Here is a 21,080-nt window from a genome sequence, read left to right as displayed (position 1 = left end):
AAATATATTAAATATGTACAATTATTTGCATGGTACTACAAGTTTGCTTGCTTATATGGGCCACCAATCAATCAATTAATTGAGAAAATAACAGACATATTAATTAATAAAGAACATAACTGCTAGTTGCAATCCTAAATTGCTTTTTTTTTTTAAATCCGTAGAGTAGAAGTAGAAACCTGTAGCACACCTGCAGCGACAGTTACACAAATATGTGTGCTGAAAACTAAAATTTGGTCCATTTTACCAGCTTTATCCGACTGGGACATTAAAAATCTTTCTAACATTTATACATTACTAAACTTTAATGGTTCTCCCTGTCTGCTATTGTTATGTCGCTCAACATGTCAGGACGTGTCCTGTGTCCCAGCTTCCACCTGCGCTCAGACAGCTCCGTCCTGTTGGACTGCAGTGTCTCTTTAAAAGGCGATCCCATGCAGAGGATCCAGGGGGCTGGCCCTTGATCGACTTGCATGCGCGTGTCTGTGTATGTACGTAAGTGTGTGTGTATGTGTGTAAGTGAGATCGTGTGTGTGGAGAGCAAATCGAGATACAGTAGTAACCCAGAGTGAGGTGGCAGTCTTATTCCACATCGACACTGACTTGCCCTGCATACATCCTACCTCCGTATCGCGGAGCGCACTTGAGGAGTGAAAGAGGAAAAGAGTCAAGATGGCATCTGGAAGTGGACAATCCGGGATCTAGTCTATTCGGGTTTTCTTGGATTTTTGGTACCACGGACCGCAAGTGACTGGCCGTGCAAGGTATTTCATTTAGAGGATTTATTTCCCAGAGAAATGAGGTTTGAGCACTTTCTCCTCAGCCATTGATCTCTGGTGGGTGGATTCATACCCTTGCACCAGGATGGGATTTTGTGTAGAACTCCTATTAATGATCAAGTGTTTTATAATAAATAAAACAGCGAATTGCTTAATTTTGTTGTTTTTACAGTAGTTTATTGTAGCTTCATTCACAGAAATAGATTATGCACTCAGCCAGCTGCCGTGTTGTGTCTGTTCGGTTTTATTTTAACGTGGCTCTAACCGATTGTGTTATTTTTTCTGTCTTTCTGTCCTCAACAGGCGTTAATAACTAAGTTGCTCGTGGCCCTGTTGGAATAGCAACAAAGGACGGGAACGCGCATTCATGGGACGCGACTTTGACAGCTCCTCATTTCTTGTCTTGTAACTTTATTACCTGGCAGTGGGGGCGAGATTGTGACCGGAGCAGGAGAACATGGCTGAGGCTCCACTCCCGGACTTAGACGTGGTCATCGACCCGGACTTCGAGCCCCAGAAGCGGCCCAGATCTTGCACCTGGCCGCTACCACGACCGGAGTCAAACGCGGTGAAACCGGAGAGTAATGACACAGATATTATACCTGAGGAAGAGGATGATGAAGACGATTCAACCACCCCAACAGCCGTCAGTGTTAATGGCTCTGGCTTGGCGGCGGAGGACCAGAGCAGCAGCAGCCCCGCGGCCGATGGAGCGCTCTCCTCCCCCGGCCAGGAGAGCGGAGGCTCCCCGCTCTCCGCGCACTCCCCGGCGGCCACCTCCGGCGCGCTGACCCCCAGCAGCCTGGCCGCCCAGCAGACCCCGAGGAAAGCATCATCTCGCCGCAACGCCTGGGGGAACCTCTCATACGCCGACCTGATAACCAAAGCCATTGAGAGCGCGCCGGACAAGCGACTGACATTGTCCCAAATTTATGACTGGATGGTGAGATCCATTCCCTATTTCAAAGACAAAGGCGACAGCAACAGCTCCGCAGGCTGGAAGGTAAGAGTCCCCACTCTCTCACCCAGCCCCCCTCCTTCCTCCATCAAAACAAAAACAAAAAGCATGTGGCTTGTAAACCCACTGACGTACCCACACAGACACATTCACACGCACACGATTAAACCAGCGCAGTCGCGTTTTTTTACGAGTGTCTATTTGGGAAATCTGGCTCTCATTATACCTCTCATTATCATTCTAATGGAAATTACACATCAGTCCGAAAACGTGGAGCAAATGAGAGAAAAAATCACATCAGGGAGGCATTTAGGATCATTAATCTCTTTAAGCAGCGTGGGGTTTGGTGACCTGCACGTAATTATCTCATAAATTGACCAAAACGTGACATTTTGCATTTATTCACAGACATTTAATAGTGGGAGTTTTGATTAAAATGGCATCAGATGCATGCCCTTTTGTCTTCTTTATGTGACGTTTCTGGTGTGCATAATATTCCTCTGAGGCCATTCACAGTCACATGGCTGGAATTAGAGCAAACAGAAACGTTGTAACCGGTTTGTCTGGAAACACAGTAGCCTATTTTGAGTGATGCAACCCTGTTTAAGACTCAGAGAATGATACAATTACATAAGACAGTTTACTGAACAGCAGTTAATCCACTAATAGGACAAGGAGCTGGATGTAAACAAAACGATTTAACAATAATGCTGTGCATTGAAAAAAAATTCCCTGCTGATGCTTGAAGCCATAACCTCCACTGTTAAAAACATCCACTCACAGTAGACTTTATGTGGTAGTGAATAGGATTAAAGTTATGTTTTTTGCTTTTATATATACATTTTCACCATGCTGCTGTAACTACAGTGCCATTTGTTATGTAAACTTTGGCAGGGATCCGTCCCCTGGGTCAGGTATGCAACTGCCAAGGTTGCTGATCCTGCCATGGGGGGATTACATAACTACTGCGTGAGTTTAGGTGAGCTGTTAAGGGTAAAGCTTTTCTTTTAAAGGCAGCTATGTGGTCACTCATAAGACATATGCGGGGGCCCGCAAAAAGAGACGGGATAGGAGAGAGGTGCAGAAGGTCAGAGAGCAGAGATTAACACCCATCAGAGGCTGAAGGACCAGTCCCGTGGGGCGTGGAGCCTATAGGCCATATTTTGTCAGGGCTTCTCAAGTTTTGCTATGTGATACGCTTCAGTGGAGAGCAAAGAGGGAGGCTGTGTGTGCAGCCCCAAGTCAAGGCCGGGTTCACCATCACCATGCAGGGCTGTTACTCCTGGAATTTCGGGCATGAGGGCCAGGCTGCCGGTGGTTTAGTGTTACGCATGGTCTGTCAATAAATCTCGGCTGCAGCTCGCGGCCTTTTTTAGTTTTTTTTTATAAGAGACTCTTTTCATTAGACTCTTGTTTTTCTTTTTCAAACACAGAGTTGTGGCAACACACAGTAAGTCAAATTAGTTTAGGTATTTTCTTTTTTTTTTTTCGGATGATACATCTCTGCAGTTCCAAAGCACGTCTCTCAGCATTAAAGGATTAGGAGGATTTACTGGCATCTAGCGGTGAGGTTACAGACTGCAACCAACAGAAACTTCTCCTGTTCAAATATGGTCACTTCTGGCTGCAAAAAAACAAGATGGCGATGGCCAAAATGCCAAACCCCAAGCCCCCAGGAACAGCGCTAGGCTTTGAAGCCAATTTTCATACTGGCCAAACGTGAAATTACAACGTCCAGGTCTGTGACATGATGCCATTGGGCCCCAAAAATGACATTTTCTCATAGACTTATATTGTAAATGAGGCGCCTGTAAATCAATGGATACATTTTTTTGAGCGCCACAACCTCCGCAGAGTGACTTGCTGTTGGGATTTGAACCATTTGGTCCGTTAACATTTTGAAATTTTAGTGGAGCCGCACACTTAAATAATTTATCCCTGTTCAAGATAGAGGAGTGTTAAACTGGAAGGTAGCCACTTGACCACTGTAAGTCTCGTGCGCCTGCTCAATGGGCCCAATAATGCAGAGGAACAGAGTAATTTCATAATGCGGGAATCAAGTTTTGGGTTTGTTTTTTTGTTTTTGCTAAATACACCACTGAGCAACTTTATAAGAATAAATAGGGCCCCGCCTCCAACGCTGTATCCATTTCTCTTTATACGTCCAAAGTTGTGAGCTACTACAACATTGTGTACTTAAAGGAAGTGGACCTGCTTCGTATGTAGATACAAGGTAGCAAAAACACAACAATTCTTATTTTCAGATCATTATAAAAGAATGAAAACAACTATAGTTAGGAATATTATATTCCATTTCTGCCAGTAGATGCACCTAAATCTTACACACTGGACCTTTAAGGCCGGAGCATGTCACACGCTGCAGTTAGGTTTTAGTGAAAAAGCCAATGAAACCAAAGACAGCCTACAGAGCCAGGTCTTTAGAGGACTACCTTTCTACGGACCCTTGTTCATTGCTCCTTAGCTCTCCATTTCCCTCTCAGAGACTCTTGGGTTTCACCTCCACACAGAGCCCGGTTTGAACACCTACAGTTTCATGCAGCCAGGGCACCTTTGTTGAGGAGATTTGCTGAGCAAATCCTGGTAATCCCCCTGGGTTTCTCTCCCAGGTTCCCGCTTACGTCATTCTATTTCATATCTTTGTCAGTTAACCATTAGCCCTGGTAAAAGTAGGTTAAGACAGCCAAGAATAACACCAGGAAATCTTTTATCACCTTAGATTGTCATTAACCAAGAAGAGCCAATGTACAAGCTTAAAATAGTAACACAATGTTTGGTCATTTACTTGTTCTTACACAATGGAGAACTCAATGTACACTAAGTCAATTATGATTTAATCCTAATTTTACTTTCTTATCAAACTACAGTGCTGCCAACTAGAAATAAATGCATCACAAGCAAGCTGATTTATTCTGTAAGATAGTTCCAGATTTAAATCAAATTTTTGCCAGTTTTAAACTTTTTTTATTAAGGCACTTTAGTCGTAGCTGTAGTCTTTTCAGTTACACATTCTGACTTATATCAGTCATGATGAACAAATCAAATACAAATCATTATTGTGTGCTGTTAAGAGTTTATTGTCTTAGGTGTTGGAGGGGTCTGCCTTTTGTAGTACCTAACATTGCACCAACACCGCCTGTGTTAGTTTTCTAGCAGGTAGTTCTATCCTGGAAGCTTAGATGTACATTTCAGGGGGGATGTAGGGGACACACCCCCCTCAATATTTACAATATGTGCGCAGTCCCCCCAATAAGACACTGACATTATAGAGGACTTATTTTCTGACAAAATTAGACATTTGTGACATTAATTGATGCAGAAAAGGCACAATTGGTGCATAAAATATTCTCCAGAAGGCAGGTAATTAAGTATTTGATGCCAAATTTTTTAGTGGAGGACCCACAAACCCCCCGTTTAGTATGTGTGTGTATTGAAACGAAACCTACGCCCTTTCCTAGAGGGGCAGGTCTGGTCTGGAGCTGCTGAAATGTGTACTAAGCAAAGCTCTGGTATGGCGAGGGAGTGACGGGCTGCATCTCAAAAATAGCACCTGTAAACATGCCTGCAACGCTCTGTGTGAGTGTGTGTGTGTGTGTGAGTCTTTCACCTGTGTGTCTTTGCATAATTGAAAGATTAGGTACACTTGTGTGTATCTGTGTGTGCAGGCAGGTGTATCTGTGTGTGTGCAAGTATTTCTGGCTGCAGTGAACTTTGTGCTCCACTGTTACTTAACCCTGCTGTTACAGGCTCCCTGTTCCCAGCAGCTGCCCATCAAAAACCTGATTATGTCACAATGACACACACACACACACACACACACACACGCACACACACACACACACACAAGTCTGATATTCTCATTTATGAGGTTTTATAGGCCACACTCACTCAAATCCAGGGTACATATAGTTCTTTCTACCTCAAGTTGACCGTTGAAGTGTGTATACATTCCCGTGCAGACAGACATGCTCAGACATATATCGCACACTCGCCCCGTCATGTTCAGGCTTATCACTAGTGTTCATGACAGTGAGCCTCTGCTGCTTAATTTATACCGGGGTCTGAGATTAGTATAACTCTTAAGAATTCATTTATGAGATTACTTTTATCTTTAAGACCCCTAAGGCTGAGTGTCAACATGTTGTTAAATATGTACCTTAGGCATTACGTCCTGTTTAACTGATGGCTACTTGCAGGTACTTCATGTGCAGCTCAACCAATAAGCCAGTGGGTCATAAGGGTTAAACACACCTTTTCTCATTTGATCCTTTACTTTACAAAGAGACCCAAAAGCAGAGGTTCATCCCTGGCACACATAGACGCTGACACAGAGGCTACGGCACGACTCTGCACGCATTCCCCCATCTGACTTTGTCTGGAGGCGTATGGAAAACAGGCCCCCATAAGCCCGCTGGGCATGTTGATTATCATTTTAATGGCCTAGCACGCTGAAAGTGTTGATTCTTTGGGGCTGAAATTATTTATTGTTCCTACCAGAGCACAATGAGGGTTGACAAAAGGGAAGGGGCTGCCAAAAAGGAGAAGAAAACATTAATCCTTTCACTGGCTGTCAATCAATGGAGAGCGGGGAGAGCTTTACTTGTGATAAGATCCCAGAGTCATAAATATCCCTGCAAGACATGGCTGGAATTTAAACTTGTAAGCATTATCTGAAGTCTATACATAAGATGACTAGTGCTGAAATTATAGAAAGGAAAATACTAAAACTTAAAAATAATAATAAAAAAAGATTAGCTGGGGAAAAGTTGCTCTTTGAATGTGCACTCAGGTACTCAGAGCACAATCAGGAGGCCCCTCAGATTGAGCTGGCACTGTGCCGAGCTGAAGGAACTGAAGCAAAAAGGCAATAAAAAGGGGAGTGGAGGGGGTCGGGGGGCGTGAAGACAGTAGAAGGAGGCGAGGGGAGGGGGAGCTAAGGGAGTAAATTAACAAGCTTTGCTCCAAATTGGTGTATTACAACTGCCCTCTGGCTGTGATTCCCAATAGAGGGGTTTGTGGGTGTGTGAGGCTAAAGGGGGCGATGGGTTATGGGAACACACCAGCTCCAGACACCCCTCCAAGTCTGAATAGTGTCACCCCGAGCAGTCAACCTCTGTGTGGAGGGAAACCCCCGGGCTCTGTTCTACTTCCATTTCCAATCAATGAACACGTTTTTTCTTTAGGTGCCTGAGGAGTTTGGCTGCATCTCAATTTTATATCTGAAAATTACCCCATATGGCCAAAAGTATGTGGACACATGAGCACAATCTCATTCCAAAACAATTTACATTGATGTTCAGTTATAACAGCCTCCACTCTTCTTTGAAGGCTGTCTACGAGACAGCCACCACACTCCATCGACAAAACCAGTAATTTTACAAAACAGAATACTGCCGTTGCTGGTCTGATACTTAAATTGATATTGATTTTTTTTTTTTAGGTGGCTAAAATACATTTTTCTATGGCCCGCATCCATAGCACTACTCTGTTTAGCTTTCATGCCAGTAGATTTTATAAAAAAAAATCTAGCCAGGCAGCAAAGTAAATAAAATAAGCAACGCAGAGATGTCATATAGGTCAGACTACTATGTTTAACTATAAATTTTAAACGTGACAGTTACAACTTAAAATGACAACAGAAATTGACAAAATTAACGATTTTACAGCTCTCCGCAATTGCCAATTGTCTACCTGGACATGATTGTTTTTGTTAGCATGTCTGTAACAGTGACAGATACATGTAAATGCATCAATATTTTTGACCAACTATGATGTCAGTTTTTCCCCGACAGTCCATTATAGTACTTGCACGTCCAACAATTATTGCTGCCTGCCCAACAAAACTTGTTAACGTATAACCAGTCATCATATATGAGTTTACATTATTAAAGATGCAAGATTCATTTTTTGATTCAGCATCCCTTTTGTATGTGGGTAGACTATGTACGCTCAATACAATGTTGCAGAAATGTCACTGACATTTAGCTGACTTGGTATTTGAGAAGCAAGTAGCAGACGCCCAGTTACCTCCGCAGACTTATGCTGCATTCATGTGAAACAATCCGAAAAATTAGCTCCCAATCATATTTTAAGTCTCACCTTATGCGTTTGCTTGTCATTATCAATATATTGTTTAAACACTCTGAACAATTAAGTACAACACCTCTTTTTAATGTCAATGCTGTTTGTCACGTTGTAACTTAAAGCTCATGAACTTACCCAAGTCAAAAGATTGACCATCAAAACAGTATGTGAATGCATCCTCGTGGAGGTCTCGGCTCGTGTCCGATTTGATTGCTTCTCGTCCACTCACTGTGTCAGGCAGGGTAAACGGCAACCTACGATAACAGAGAGAGGGAAAAGTCGAGGACTCATTAGCACTCAGAAGCTGAGCCTGTATATACATGACCATTTAAACAAAGAAAAAAAAGGACTACTTCAAAAAGACTTGTTTGTTCATTTTTGCCCATAACTAGCAGGATTTGCACCCATTCAGCCAAAAGAGCAGCAGCGAGCATTTGATCGATAACACTCATGTCTCTCACTCTCATGTGTACAATAAGCATGAAGCTCTCTCCAGCAGCACGTTAGCTTAGCTTAGCACAAAGACATATGGTAATCTAGATGACTTTTCGTTTTGAAGTCTCCTGTGTGTTTGTGTGTGTATTTGTTACTGCAAGAAAGAAGGATAGAAAAGCAGATTTTTGTCTCTTTCATTGGTTTTCCCAACATTATTGGCGTCCTCACCATCCCAACCATGTCACACTCTGCACGATCTGTTCTCCTCAAAGACACTTCTCAATTATTCAATGCGCTCTGGATGAATTCAGATCACTGTATTAATTTTTAAGAGCCTGTTCTTGGCTAAAGGCTAGCCCGCTTTCACAGTTTCTGTCTCTCTTTCATCGTTCTCACTCCTCTTTTTCACTACACTCTTTCTCTCACACACCATCCCTCATTATTTTGCTGCCAGCTCCCTCATTTGTCTGGATGTAAAACACTGTAGTGAGTAAAAACAAGCCGTCCCCCTGTAGCTTGTCGCTGCTCCTCTGAAGCACAACTCTTGAAATCTGTTGTGGGCTCTAATGAATAGAGATAAATCTTGGGCCTCTGCTCTTGTTACACCCCCTCGATTCCTCCTTGTCTTTTTGTGGCCATCATGGTCACACTGCAGCACTTTTTGAGACACTTGAGACATTACGGCCTCGCTGTTGTTTTAGTCGCTGTGAAAATATGTAGATTGTAAAAGAAATGAATAGTCTTAAAACCTCGATGTGGCCCAGCTGGGATGAGATGTTGGCAGAAATCCCAAAGTTCAAGGCAGATTTGAGACATTATTGCGCTACATGATGATGATAGTTGAGGGCAGATGGGTCATAGGATTTATATGTTGTGTGTTTTGTGTGTGTCTGCATGTGCTGAACAGACACACGCACACAGCAAGAGAGAAACCAGCTGCCTGCACATGCCCCGTCCTTGATAGCATCTAAAGTACACACTGATTACACACTAAAGATGGGGGCTGGATTTTAACTAGAGTTCTGCCTCATGTTCAGTGAGTTCTGGAGGGACATACATACATATATACATTTTCCCTTTCAAATAAGCCCTTTTAAAAAAAATTGCAACGTGCATGATGACACTGCTGTATATAAACCCCCCAGTGTGGTAAAGCGGTGATAATACTCAAAATAAAACTTAAATAAATAGTGGTGCTTTTTCAGTGTCTAAAATACATTTTGCTGCTGCCCCCGTCCACAGCAGCACAATGCTGCACCTCTGTGCTGGCACCCCTGTCTGCTTTTCCAAAATAAATACACTGACAATGGAAAACTATATGAGAAGAACTTTATTTCAAAAGGTCCAAACTGTCCCTGCAAGTTATTATTTCAAATATATATTTGAAAACCCACAAAAGAAAGCAAATAGAGTCAAACTTTAACTAGTACTTATCTTGAATATTTTAAGGCAGCGGTGGGGAGGCATGTTAGCTAGTTTGCTTTAGTTCAAACCCTGTGTTAAAATGCAAAAATGTTACATTTTGTAATATTCACCCTATTAGTGATAGTGAGCCGGACTGGTTATGCTGATGCTATAATTTTCTGCACCCCACATGATAACAAATCACAGGTGGAAATGTCCCAGAAGATTAACTTAAACTAGTTCATTACTGTAGAAAACTGGAGCAGAACTGTCATGTTTCAGTATCTTTCCGGGGGTCTGTTCAATCACTGATATTTTTAATCCCTCTATCAAAGTGCCCTCACACTGCAACGCTACCGCTTGGTATACAACATCAGATAACACTGATCTTTTCAACTGTTGCTGCATGAAGCTAGTGCTCGAGCCAGATAACTGCAGCAAAATGCATAGCTGAAGTTGCAGGCAAGAAATGCATTGTTATTCCTTAGAAACCCAAAACAAAGAGGGGATATACAGAAGGAAAACATCTTTTTTAACTTCAAACACAACACACAAGCTCAGTATGAGCAGAGGACTGTGGTGGTTTGTCCAGTGGTTAGAGACTAGTGTTTAACTGGAGCACCAGGTCAAATCCTCCCGGCTCAAGGCTTACTGTTCTGTAGTTGACTCTGACCTCTGACCTCTCTGGAGAAAGGTCAGGCAAAGAGCAATTTTCTTCAACAGGATCAGTAAATTACAAGTGGCAGAAAAGTTTTAGTGATGTAAGAAAGAACACAGAAATACCAGTCTGACTGGAAAATCTTGCTATGATCAGTGTCTCTCCAAGACATACTGTCTGTCTGCCACTGGAAAAATAAATAAAACTTCGAGGAAACCTGCAATTACATGTCGTCCTTAGCTCAGTTTGCTCCGTCTAAAAAAGATATCGCTGCAAATACACATATGCAAAACAAAAGTACTCACAGGCGAAAAAAAACATAACTCTGCACACGTCTGCACACGCTGTTTGCAGAAGTATATTTTTGTCTGAGGTATAAATCAATCAGCGCGCCCAAAGAAGTACCAGTGTTTATTAAGCAAGCACACATGCTTACAGAGATGTGAAAGTGAATTTGCTGAGTATTACAGTGATGCATCTGCACAACTGTATGCAAGTTATTTTATGAGTTACAAGCGGCTTTGACAGTGAGGGGACTGAGGAGTTGCCAGGATTATGTCCATAGTGTGTTGCACCTTCAGGGCTCAAGTGAGCTCCAGGAACTTTCTTATACAGTAAATGTGTAGAACTTCAAAAAATAGCTTGACATTTTGAAAAGTATTGCTTTTCTGCCAAGAATTACATAAAGAAGACAGATACAGCTCTAACATGTGCACCACAAATATGTGGTAGGAGCCAGCTGCCAGTTAGCTTTGCTTACTATAAAGACTGGAAACAGGGAAACAGTTTGCTTGGCTCAAAGGAAGATAAACAAATCAACAGCACCTTTAAATTTCATGTTATATCTCATTTGTTTGATCTGAAGTGTAAAAACAACAAGCTGTGGTTATACAAGAGGTTATGTACCCGTCGCCCAGCAACCAGCTGAGACTGAAACAGTTTGGCAAATATTGTTTTCACACTTTGGGGTTTTTTTTTTTGTTTGTTTGTTTTTTTTTTCTTTGGACAGAGCCAGGTTAAAGAAGGGTTATATGAAAATAACTAGCATGAGGAGGAGGGGGCAGAATGTTCTGTCAGTTTATTAAAAAGCAACACCTTCCCCTGTGTTATTAATATTTTCTTTAGACCCCCCCGCACCCCTACCCAACCCCCAGAGAGACCTGAGACTGGTGTCAATCTTCCCTTTTGACTGTCGGCAAGAAAGCAAATACACATATTAACCAAAATATCAAACTGTTCCTTCACATAAACTTGTAACTTGAATTTGTCTATCTGGTGGGACAATGACATCAACTGATCAACTCATCTAGATTTTTCTCCTTCATCTCCTTCCTCCTCCACCTGCTGTCACCCAACCAATTTCTGTACAGATAGAGCAAACAAAATGATGGGCTTTTATTTTGTTTATATCATACAGGAAATGAGCAGCGGAGCACAGGAAGTCTCACTGAGCAGAAAAGGAAAAGTCTTTAGGAGTCTAGAACACAGTTAATGACTATCCATATGACTGCCGTCCCCTCATCTCAAAATGTGTATATGTGTTCATACGACTACATGCATAAAAGCATGCATACTTGTGTCAACAGGGCAAGGGAGGGGGTCTGTTACTTGTTTGTCTCCATAGCAACTGATAAGTTGTCAAGCAGGTGGGGGGATGACTCGCTGTTTGGGTGACAGCTGATAACAGAGTGACCCACTGAAGGCGTCTCCCCTCCCCCTTTGCGCACGCGCACACACACACACACACACACACACACACACACACACACACACACACACACACAGACAGATATACAGTCAGACTGCACATAACTCCCATTCTGGCCTTACTTCTCAGTTTCTCCGATAACCACATTGCTGAAGTGGGCCCCTCGCCTCGCGGCCGTCTTCTCTGTAATCGACTCTCCACCACCATACACACCATCTCTCTCTCTCTCTCTCTCTCTCTCTCTCTCTCTCACACACACACACACACACACACACACACACACACACACACACACACACACACACACTCTTGTTGCTCAGACATATTTTGTTTGTATTTCTTGAAGCAGGAATTCAAGTGGATATGTTTTTGGGTATTTTTTCGGGATGTAAAGCAGGTGAAGATTTCATTCTCTGTCCTCCGTTATCATCCGAGCTCTGTCAACAGTCATCAGCACGCGGCTGATTTGAAGAGATCATCTCTGAATCTGGCTCACCAATGCGACTCCTGGCTTTTAAACTTTAATTTGTTTTCTTCTGAGCCTGTCTCTTTCAATTACACCACTCCACCTATCTGGCATCACTGAGTCTGCAAAGGACGGGCTGAGCTACTGTTCCTGATTAACATTTAATTGACTACAATAAAGCTTTCTGTGTCAGAGGAGGGAGACAGCAGAAGAAGAAAGGTGGCGAATGGGGGGTCGGGGTGAAAGTGATGTGAAGTCTTTCTGTAACCCAAATACAAAAAATAAAGGCTTTTTAGACCTTTTTGTCTTCATTGGCCAGTTAAAATTAGAGATAAAGACCGCAAACAAGGGGTAAGAGGGTGGTACAACATGCATCAAAGATCTCCGGGCAGAAGCGAACTGGGCATGTTGAGGTCACGGGTCTTAAACACTATGTCATCAGGACAGTCCCCAATTCATCAAAGCTTTTAGAGTTGCTGCTCTAAACCTTTAATGTGAGGTGACTCAGGTCGGTATTTCCCGGGAAAACTCCAGCACCGCACAGGAAGTGGTGCGTTTCATGTTTCTGTCAGACACAAAAGGATGTCTGGAAAACACAAAGTACTCAGCAGGGAGCATGAGAGGTGGTGGCCATTACCGCAGAACAGACAACAAAAAGGGCACCACTTACCTATTTCATCAGTGGAAAATTTGAAGAAATGGATGACACAACACTCACCATGCTGTAAAGTTATGTCTGGGAAAATCAGTTTAAAAACATGACTGCTTCGTCATCATCACCAAAATCAATAAATACAGAACTTAGGCCTCAAATATACAATTATTTTCATTATTGATTAATTTGTTTATTATTCACTCAGTTAACCGCTTCATAATGTTTTCAATAAAATGACAAAAAATTGGTAAAAATGTCCAACAAAACCGACAAACCGGTTGCTTTTCATCGCGAAGCATTGGTCGCATTTCCAGAGGCGATTTTGCCACCAAAAGCAAGGGCTTTTTAGCAAGACATTGGTGGGATTTCTGGGGTCGTTTGTGCAACCCAAATTGTTTTTTAGTTTTTGTTTTAGCAAGACATCGGTTACATTGCCAATGCCGCTTGTGCCACCAAAGCCATGTTTTTTTAGCGAGACACTGGCAGCATTTTCAGCAGGTACAGTGTCACCAAAACTGGTTGTGTTTTGGTGAGAGACTGGCGACATTTCTAGTGGTGACTTCACCCACAGCGGTTATTTCAAGAGAAAAATGATCTTTCTCAAACCATAACCAAGTGTTTTTTGTGCCTAAGCATGACTACACGTTAACCACAATGTTGTTGAAACATTATGTTTCAACATATCCTTTACATGATAACAGTTACATATCTGTGGTTTGCAGAAATGTACAATGCCAACGTTTATTCTGGCAGTTAGGTCGGACATTCGGTTAAGAGACAGAAAAGTAGCATATCCTAACAATTGAGAATTTATTTTAAAAAATGGCTCAAAATAAGTAAATTGCTGTTGCCATGCTTATGTCCGAACAACATTTCTAAACGTTAAGATATCAGTTTCGCTATCACAAAAGACAAAGACATTTTAGAGGCTAGAACCAGCCACTGACTCCCTCACAACCCATCAGTCATTGATTGTTAAAGTTGTTGCAGGAAGTTACCAGTTTCTGAGAAATCAACAAGTGTTCATAGATTTGATGTCCATAGTGTAGTCTGTTGTCCAAAAAGCCCAAAGCATTTTACCATTTTGTGTAGCCAGAGTGCAGTTTTACATACTCTGTAGGCTCCAGTGTTACGGGTGGAAGCTCTCCAACCACAGAGTCCGCACTCCCAGATTTGATAAGCAAAGATTGAGAGTGCCATCAAGCAGCCAGCCTGCCAGCCACCTGTTCAACCCACAGGCTTTCTATCTGGACACACAGGATTCTCTTGTCTCTGTGAAATCCTATAGGTCAGAGTCACACATGCAAAGCGTGTCAGTTTCTGGTATGAATTACACAGCTCAAGATGTGTTGCTGTACACATGCTGGGCTCCAATGTTCCACATCCTCCATGCATCATTAAAACAAAGGAATTATGTTTTTAGCTCTTTCTGGGTATCTGATAATAGTTCCCATAATTTCCCTTTGGTGATTTGTCTGCAGAGAATACAGTCCATCTGTGCGTGTGTGTGTGTGTGCGCGCGCGCGCTTGTGTGTGTTTTAGTCTTTCGAGGCCTGCTCAGATGTTTGCATGAATCTGGCAGTTCGCAGTCCATTGTGTTAGTCGGGCCTCAAGGTCCCACACACACCAGCCTCTTAGCACTAATCCCGCTCTTCATGAAGTCACAACTATGGCCCTGGACTTGTGAGTGTGTATGTGTGTGCATGTGGAGGCGGGTTACTGTGGGATGAAGGCAAGCCATTGTTGAGCCTGCTTTAGCCACTGAACACTGAAACAGAAACAAAGGGCCGATGGCAGCTGAAGTTACATCAAACAGCGTTTGTCTTCGTTTCTGTTCATGTATGCGAAAAATCCCTCTTTGTTTGTCTTGTGTAATTTATGTTTTCCACATGTACTAAATTTGACAATGTCACTGCTTGCACGAGAGGCTAACTGCAAGGGTAAAGAGAAAACACGCCAGGGATAGAGTTTCAATTAGACAATTTTTCTTTCTCGAGTCACTCTTTAAAAGCTGGAAACCATCTGCGCTGGGGCGCTGTGAGTTGAAAACTGGATCTGAGATCTGTTGCTTCTAGTCATTGTCTCTCATCTTTTGGTTCAGCCATACCAAACACTTTTTAAACTTTTCACGTATCCTGTAAAATATCTCAGCATCTGCTGGTTAAATTGGTACATTTTCATGTACAGACATTCAAGGTTCACGGACAATAAATTGATGTAATGATGATGATGATGATTTTGGTGATACTCTGACCTTTCCTTTTGTTACATTATAAGGTTGGTATTGTGGTTTTGAGTAAAACATCTCACCAACACTTGAATGGATTGCCACAAATTGTGGTGCACACATTCATATTCCCCACAGGATGAATTACAGTAACTCTGGTGGTCTATTACCGTTTATCTACAACTACGAGGTTAAAATTTTAGCTTTGCCATTCAGGCTAAAGCAACACGGTATCCTCAGAAACCCCTGTTCTAGTTTGAAAACTCCAGGATTGCAATTTAGTCTGGATAGGCAGAAAAAGACTTTTGAAAACGATGATGCACACACTTCTCTTCCCGATTGGGTCTTATTAGTCATAATGTCAAGTCAAAACATTCTAGCTAAACCCACCTACATTTTGTGATTTCATCCTTGTTGCATACGTAACTTAAGGCTCGGATATACTTTTAGCATTAAACGTTTGTGGATAGTTACAGTCACGAGCATGTGCATGCTGTTCTTTTTATAGTAAAATTGATGGTCCACGTCAGCCCCCGGCATTAAACGGGAGGGCTGAGAGGTCCTCCTATAACAGACATCAGGCAAAAGTAAAACTAAAGATGCTCCTGGGTCCAAAGTGAATCTCTGCCGAGAATCCAACTAAAAACTTACTTCGCCATAGTGCAGCGGCTGGCTTGACAGCAGTGTTTTGGACTGAACTGAGAGATTGGAGCATGCGCAGTCTGCATGCTTGCTATGCCCACAGTCAGCAAAAATGGGCTGCACATGGACTTCCACATACGGTGCAAGCGAGCCCTCACAGACATGGGTGGATGATGACATTTACATCCTCCCAATACTGCTTTGATATATTGCCATGTTTGCTTTGCAAGGACATTTACACCTCATGTCAGTCCAAGCAAAAAAAATCTCTGATCTTAGTTTTCGCCATTGCTATAGTAATGGGCCAAAATTATTTCTAAAATGGTGCTAAAACGCTCGTGTATGGAGATGATTTCTGTTCTGCAGCACAGTTTTAAAATGAAAACTTATTAGTGTGGATGTAGCCTCTTAGTCTAGTTGTAGTAGCTGATGCCTTGAGACCTTCCTCAGACCATCCAGCTCATATCCAGCTTGTGACCTTCTGATTAAAAAGTAGATACCAGATGTCACCTTAACTGATCCGGTTCTTAACTTATGAGAGAATGCGGCAATAAAAGGCCTTGTATCTATGCAAGAACTTACAGTTTTCCATCTCTTGTCAACTTGGGATGAACAAACTAGGCCAAGTCACAACCCAGATTAGGAGGTCACTGTGGATCTGAGGAGCTGGGCCTCCTTCCTTTTCATTTCTCCCCTGCTCTTGTCTTATCTGTTATCGTTTATGAGGCCTAGGTAAACCTTTGTGTTTGCACACCTGGGTTTTATAAGAGAGAGTGGGGGAGGGCGGGGGGTCAGCAGATATGCCTGCGGAGCGCAGCAGCAGATACGGGTCGATCTAATAAGCATGCCTCAATGTGTTTGCTGACAGTGCACAAACTGACTTGACCTTTAGCCAAATATTTTTTAGACAAGTTTGTTTTATTCGGTAAAAAACTTGAGAGCTGAAGAGCTAACAGAAGAATCTTGCAAATGAACCTGAGGTGGAGAGTGTGGAGTTTGTGAAATCTGACTCTGAGGTCGTGGGCAGGGGTGTATCTACCTTAAGCTGACGAAATGAAAGGTCAGAATTTGATTGCTGGCCCAGTAACCCAGAGAGAAAGGTTTCTGGAGGACCTCTCATCCACAAACCTATAGCCCTAGTTTGACTTCAAGCAGCAGAAAGCAATGAATCTCGTCCACCTGCTCTGTTGAAATTCAACATGTTCAACATGTTGCACTTGATGTCTAGGTCTGATACTTAGATAGTACTCTAAGAATGTATGACCAAGATCTATTAGGTCAAATATTTGGACTGCTGGACATATATGAGAAAAACTGAAAAACTCAACAGCTACTGGGGATTTATCCTTGAGCAAGGCACTGAACTGTACAAAGGTTTTTGTATTTATTTCCTCAGCACAGCTTGGTTAAGACAGGAACCATTACTGTTATAAACAAATTTATACTCTCCACATCCATGCAACCGTGACAGTCCACTCTAAGGTAACAAAAACTACAATGATTCTTATTTTTCAGGTTTTCTTATTTTGGTATTTCTACCAATAAATGCCCCTAAATCTTTTAACTCAAGATGATTTTTTTTTTAAAGGCCTTTGGATCACATCCCAGATACACTGTGCACCGACTTAACAACAAATGCCAACAAAAATTCTTCATATCATTATATAAAAATCCAATCATGTTTTCTTACTGTAAAACAAAATATGAGGTATGCTTAAGCAACCTCGCACCAACCAGTTTCAACAAATAATATACTGATACCACTCATCAATCAATCTGCAACTTTTATCCGCACGACACTGATGCTATACTATACTTTTATCTGGACCTAAAGACGTGTGTGATTTTAGGCTGCACAAATTAACTTGACGTCACTCTGCTGAACCCCCAGAGTGAGCAACAGCTTATTGAATATGAAAGTGTGATTGTGCATTTGCAAATTGTGCAGTCTTATTAAAGAACCCATGCACGCTTTTCTGTGAAAAGTTTAAAAAGATTTAAGCTACTTTCTCAGAAATAATCACTGAAAAGTTTTCGTGTTGACTCAAAAATGCTGAATATGCACTCTTTAGCCAATAACACTGAAAGGAAAACCTTGTATGAATAGTTAGAGCACTCTGCTGCAACCATTAGTGAATGCATGCTGTAGCAGATTTGTCTTTTTGCTTATCTTTGTTCTTCTGTCCCTCTCCGTCTCTCACCACGTGCCATGCTTTTTCTCGTCTAATTCGAGTAGCTGGGTAGAGAGAATGCCCAGCAGTGAGCAAGTGTGTATGTCTGTGTGTATGTGTCTGGGTCTGTGCGTTTCATTGCTTATGGGGGCATGAAATTGGTCCAAAGCCCCAAGGCACACTGGGCACCGCTCTACCCAGACACAGAGCCTTTCGCTCTGCTTTCCCTTCGTCTTCGCCTTGTGTGGCGGTGTGTTTGTAGGCTTTATGGGTGCATACATGTGTGATTCCTCTCAACTTGTAGCTCATCCCGCTGTTCCCACGGCGACCTTCATCCCAACCAGCGAACCATCTTTCCATCAATCACTTAGTCCCTCTGTGCTGTTGAGGAGAGTAACCGATACTCAAAGAAGCTGACCTTAAGACCTGGAGGGTCTCAAAATGGCTCCGGGACAAGGGAAGAACACACAAATGCATATTTGGAGGGAAGCAAGCGTGCACCAATGTACATACGTATACATACATTAAACTGGAGCACTCAAGCACCCAGCCAAGGAGAAATTCTCTGGTGTGCATTTCTTATTTCCATGCTCCGCTCCAGGCATTTGAATATGTAGGGGCCCTGATGTAGTGAAGGCTTTGTGTCCACTATGAATATATAGGCACGTGTGTGTGTGTGTAGTACTATACACAGAGGGGGCTGGGCTAATGCAGGGGAAAGCCCTGGCCTCAGCTGTTGTTGTACGTTTCCCCCCAGAGAGATCCTCACTTTCCCTGCACAGCCAACTTTCTCTCCTGTTTTCCTTTCTGGAGGAAGCCTTCAGGTCAGTGTGACATGTGAGGACTTCAAGCAGCAGAGAAAGACAGTGGGCCTCTCGTCTCCTCCTCCTCTATCTCCCTCCATTTCTTCAGTCATTCCCTTGGCATACTGGTGGTGGTAATGGTGGGGGATGGGTACGTACAGTGTTGGAACTCATGTGATCTGGCTGGAGAGTCAAGCAAGCAGTCAGTGTGTGCAGTCCCACCCTGTTACGCTGTTACTATCTATGTAAAAGACTTCACACTGCAAGATAATTAAAGGGATAATCTTCCCTGAGGAACTTCAACACAGTTATAAATAACAACTGTTGATAATATACCGTTCATCTCAGAGAGAATTTAGTCTTTTGTGGTGTTTTTTGAAGCATTGGTGCTTCAAAACTTTTAGTTGTGTGTTTAACAGAAGGCAATCGTTGTAGACTGACCTGCATTTTGACCAAAGGTCACCCTCTCTCAACTCTTTTTGCCTTATCACTATCAGTAACAGCACTATCTACACCTGCTGCTGAAGGAGATGAGTTCAGACACTATTTTTCAAATGCAGTCTGGAAAATGTGTGAGACAACTCTCTCAAACAGGAGTAGATATATCTGCAATAAGCTAATATTAGTTGTTATATTTGCTGATTTATTGGAATGCATTGTCAGAAGCTGCCACTCTGATATGCAGGGTGCATTATTTTTGACCCAATACATTCCTAGTATCATCCTGTTTAGCCTTATTGAAGTGTCATCCAGCCCAGTGTTTATAGCTGTTCCACAAGTCAAGGCACGGCGAAAATTCTGCCACATAGAGAGAGGCGAGACATGGAAACTTTATACAAAGAGTTCCCGCCATACTGCCACAACGAAGACCCTTCAGTTGGCCAGATTTGCTTTTTTATACATAACTAAACAGGGCCAGCACAATGCCAGCACAATGCCACCCCTGTGCGATGCATGCTGGAGTTCTGGAAAGAAAAGAGGTGTGATGTGTAGTGCAACAGCCTCTAGTGTGACATATAAAGGCCCAGACAAACCAAACTGACATCAAAGAACCGGTGGTGATACAGGCCAACTGTTGCATCACCTCACATCACCTGTGCCTCGGCCATAAACTTGCACGTTAACACCCCGCTAAGACTACAGCTAACGGTTAACTTGCACAAAATAACTCTCTATACTAGCAAGCAGCAGAAGTCTGTATTTATCATTCAAAAAAGGAGACCAGAAGACTGATAGGATGGATTCAAGATGCTATTTAGCAAATTAGCACATTAACAACACATCCAGAGGGTGAAAGAACAAACAATATTTATTGTGCTCTGGCGAACACAAATAATTATGAACTGTTTCTGTTAAAGAGCTCAATGTCTAACAAATAATCTTACCTAATGTAACAATCATTTTTCAGTGTCACTCCCTCTTGACTTTAGATGTTTGCATTCTTCACTACCATTTCTCTGCTTGTGCACTGATGTGAACTGCCAATCATAGTGATTTAACTCACAGATGGGCTCAGACCAGTCTGACAACAATTCAATATGCTAAATTGGCCACAAAAAAAAAAAGCAGACAAGGACCGACACCATAAAAACTAGGTTGACTGATGCCCACTGACCCAACATTGACATAAAGCACTAGAGAGCTTGGTGTTTAAGGGGCCTGTCACATGAGTCTGGCGGCGCTTTTTAAGAAATAATAATTGCATACATGGCAATAACAGCATTTACCGCCCTTGTTATATGGTGGCTTTTTGGTTGCTGTTTACTTTGAGTTAGCTGTTAATTTCTGTGCACGTCATGTTGACACTGATTTTGCTCTTTTACGCCCTCCACTGTGCTTAAAGGCAGAACAACTCTGTCCCCCCATACAGTGTTTGTCCCTTACATACAGAACAGTAAAGTGGAATAACACCATGACATTCCCGCCTTGAGCAAGCAGTGTAAAACAGGCTTACAACATACCCCAGTATGGTCCCACCCCCTGGTATCAGCACTCTGTAATGGTGCAGTGTTCAGACTGGAGGGTCACACCAGCCCTCTCACTTTCACAATACAGTCTAATTAGACCTTAGC

At 42.5% G+C, this 21,080-nt stretch overlaps 1 protein-coding gene and 1 long non-coding RNA gene across 2 annotated transcripts in view; one reads left to right on the top strand and one right to left on the bottom strand.

Annotated features, from left to right (window-relative positions):
• LOC148186858 (uncharacterized) overlaps positions 1-21,080 on the bottom strand; it is a 100,343-nt gene that overhangs the window by 30,645 nt on the left and 48,618 nt on the right. Inside the window, exon 2 of the long non-coding RNA XR_015779043.1 lies at positions 7,975-8,093. This is a non-coding gene — a long non-coding RNA (uncharacterized LOC148186858). The remainder of the gene's footprint in view (positions 1-7,974; positions 8,094-21,080) is intronic.
• Positions 500-21,080, top strand: part of foxo3b (forkhead box O3b) — a 58,678-nt gene continuing 38,097 nt past the window's right edge. The window contains exons 1-2 of the mRNA XM_042503044.2: positions 500-764; positions 1,083-1,782. Of these exons, the coding sequence (XP_042358978.1) occupies positions 1,237-1,782 (546 nt within the window). The 5' untranslated portion in view covers positions 500-764; positions 1,083-1,236. The remainder of the gene's footprint in view (positions 765-1,082; positions 1,783-21,080) is intronic.

This window comes from Plectropomus leopardus, chromosome 16 (assembly GCF_026936395.1).
Source record: "Plectropomus leopardus strain MGB_pleo_1.0 chromosome 16, ASM2693639v1, whole genome shotgun sequence".
NCBI classification, from domain to species: Eukaryota; Metazoa; Chordata; class Actinopteri; order Perciformes; family Serranidae; genus Plectropomus; species Plectropomus leopardus.
Note: the sequence above shows the minus strand (reverse complement) of the source record. Positions and strands in the feature narration are given on the sequence as shown.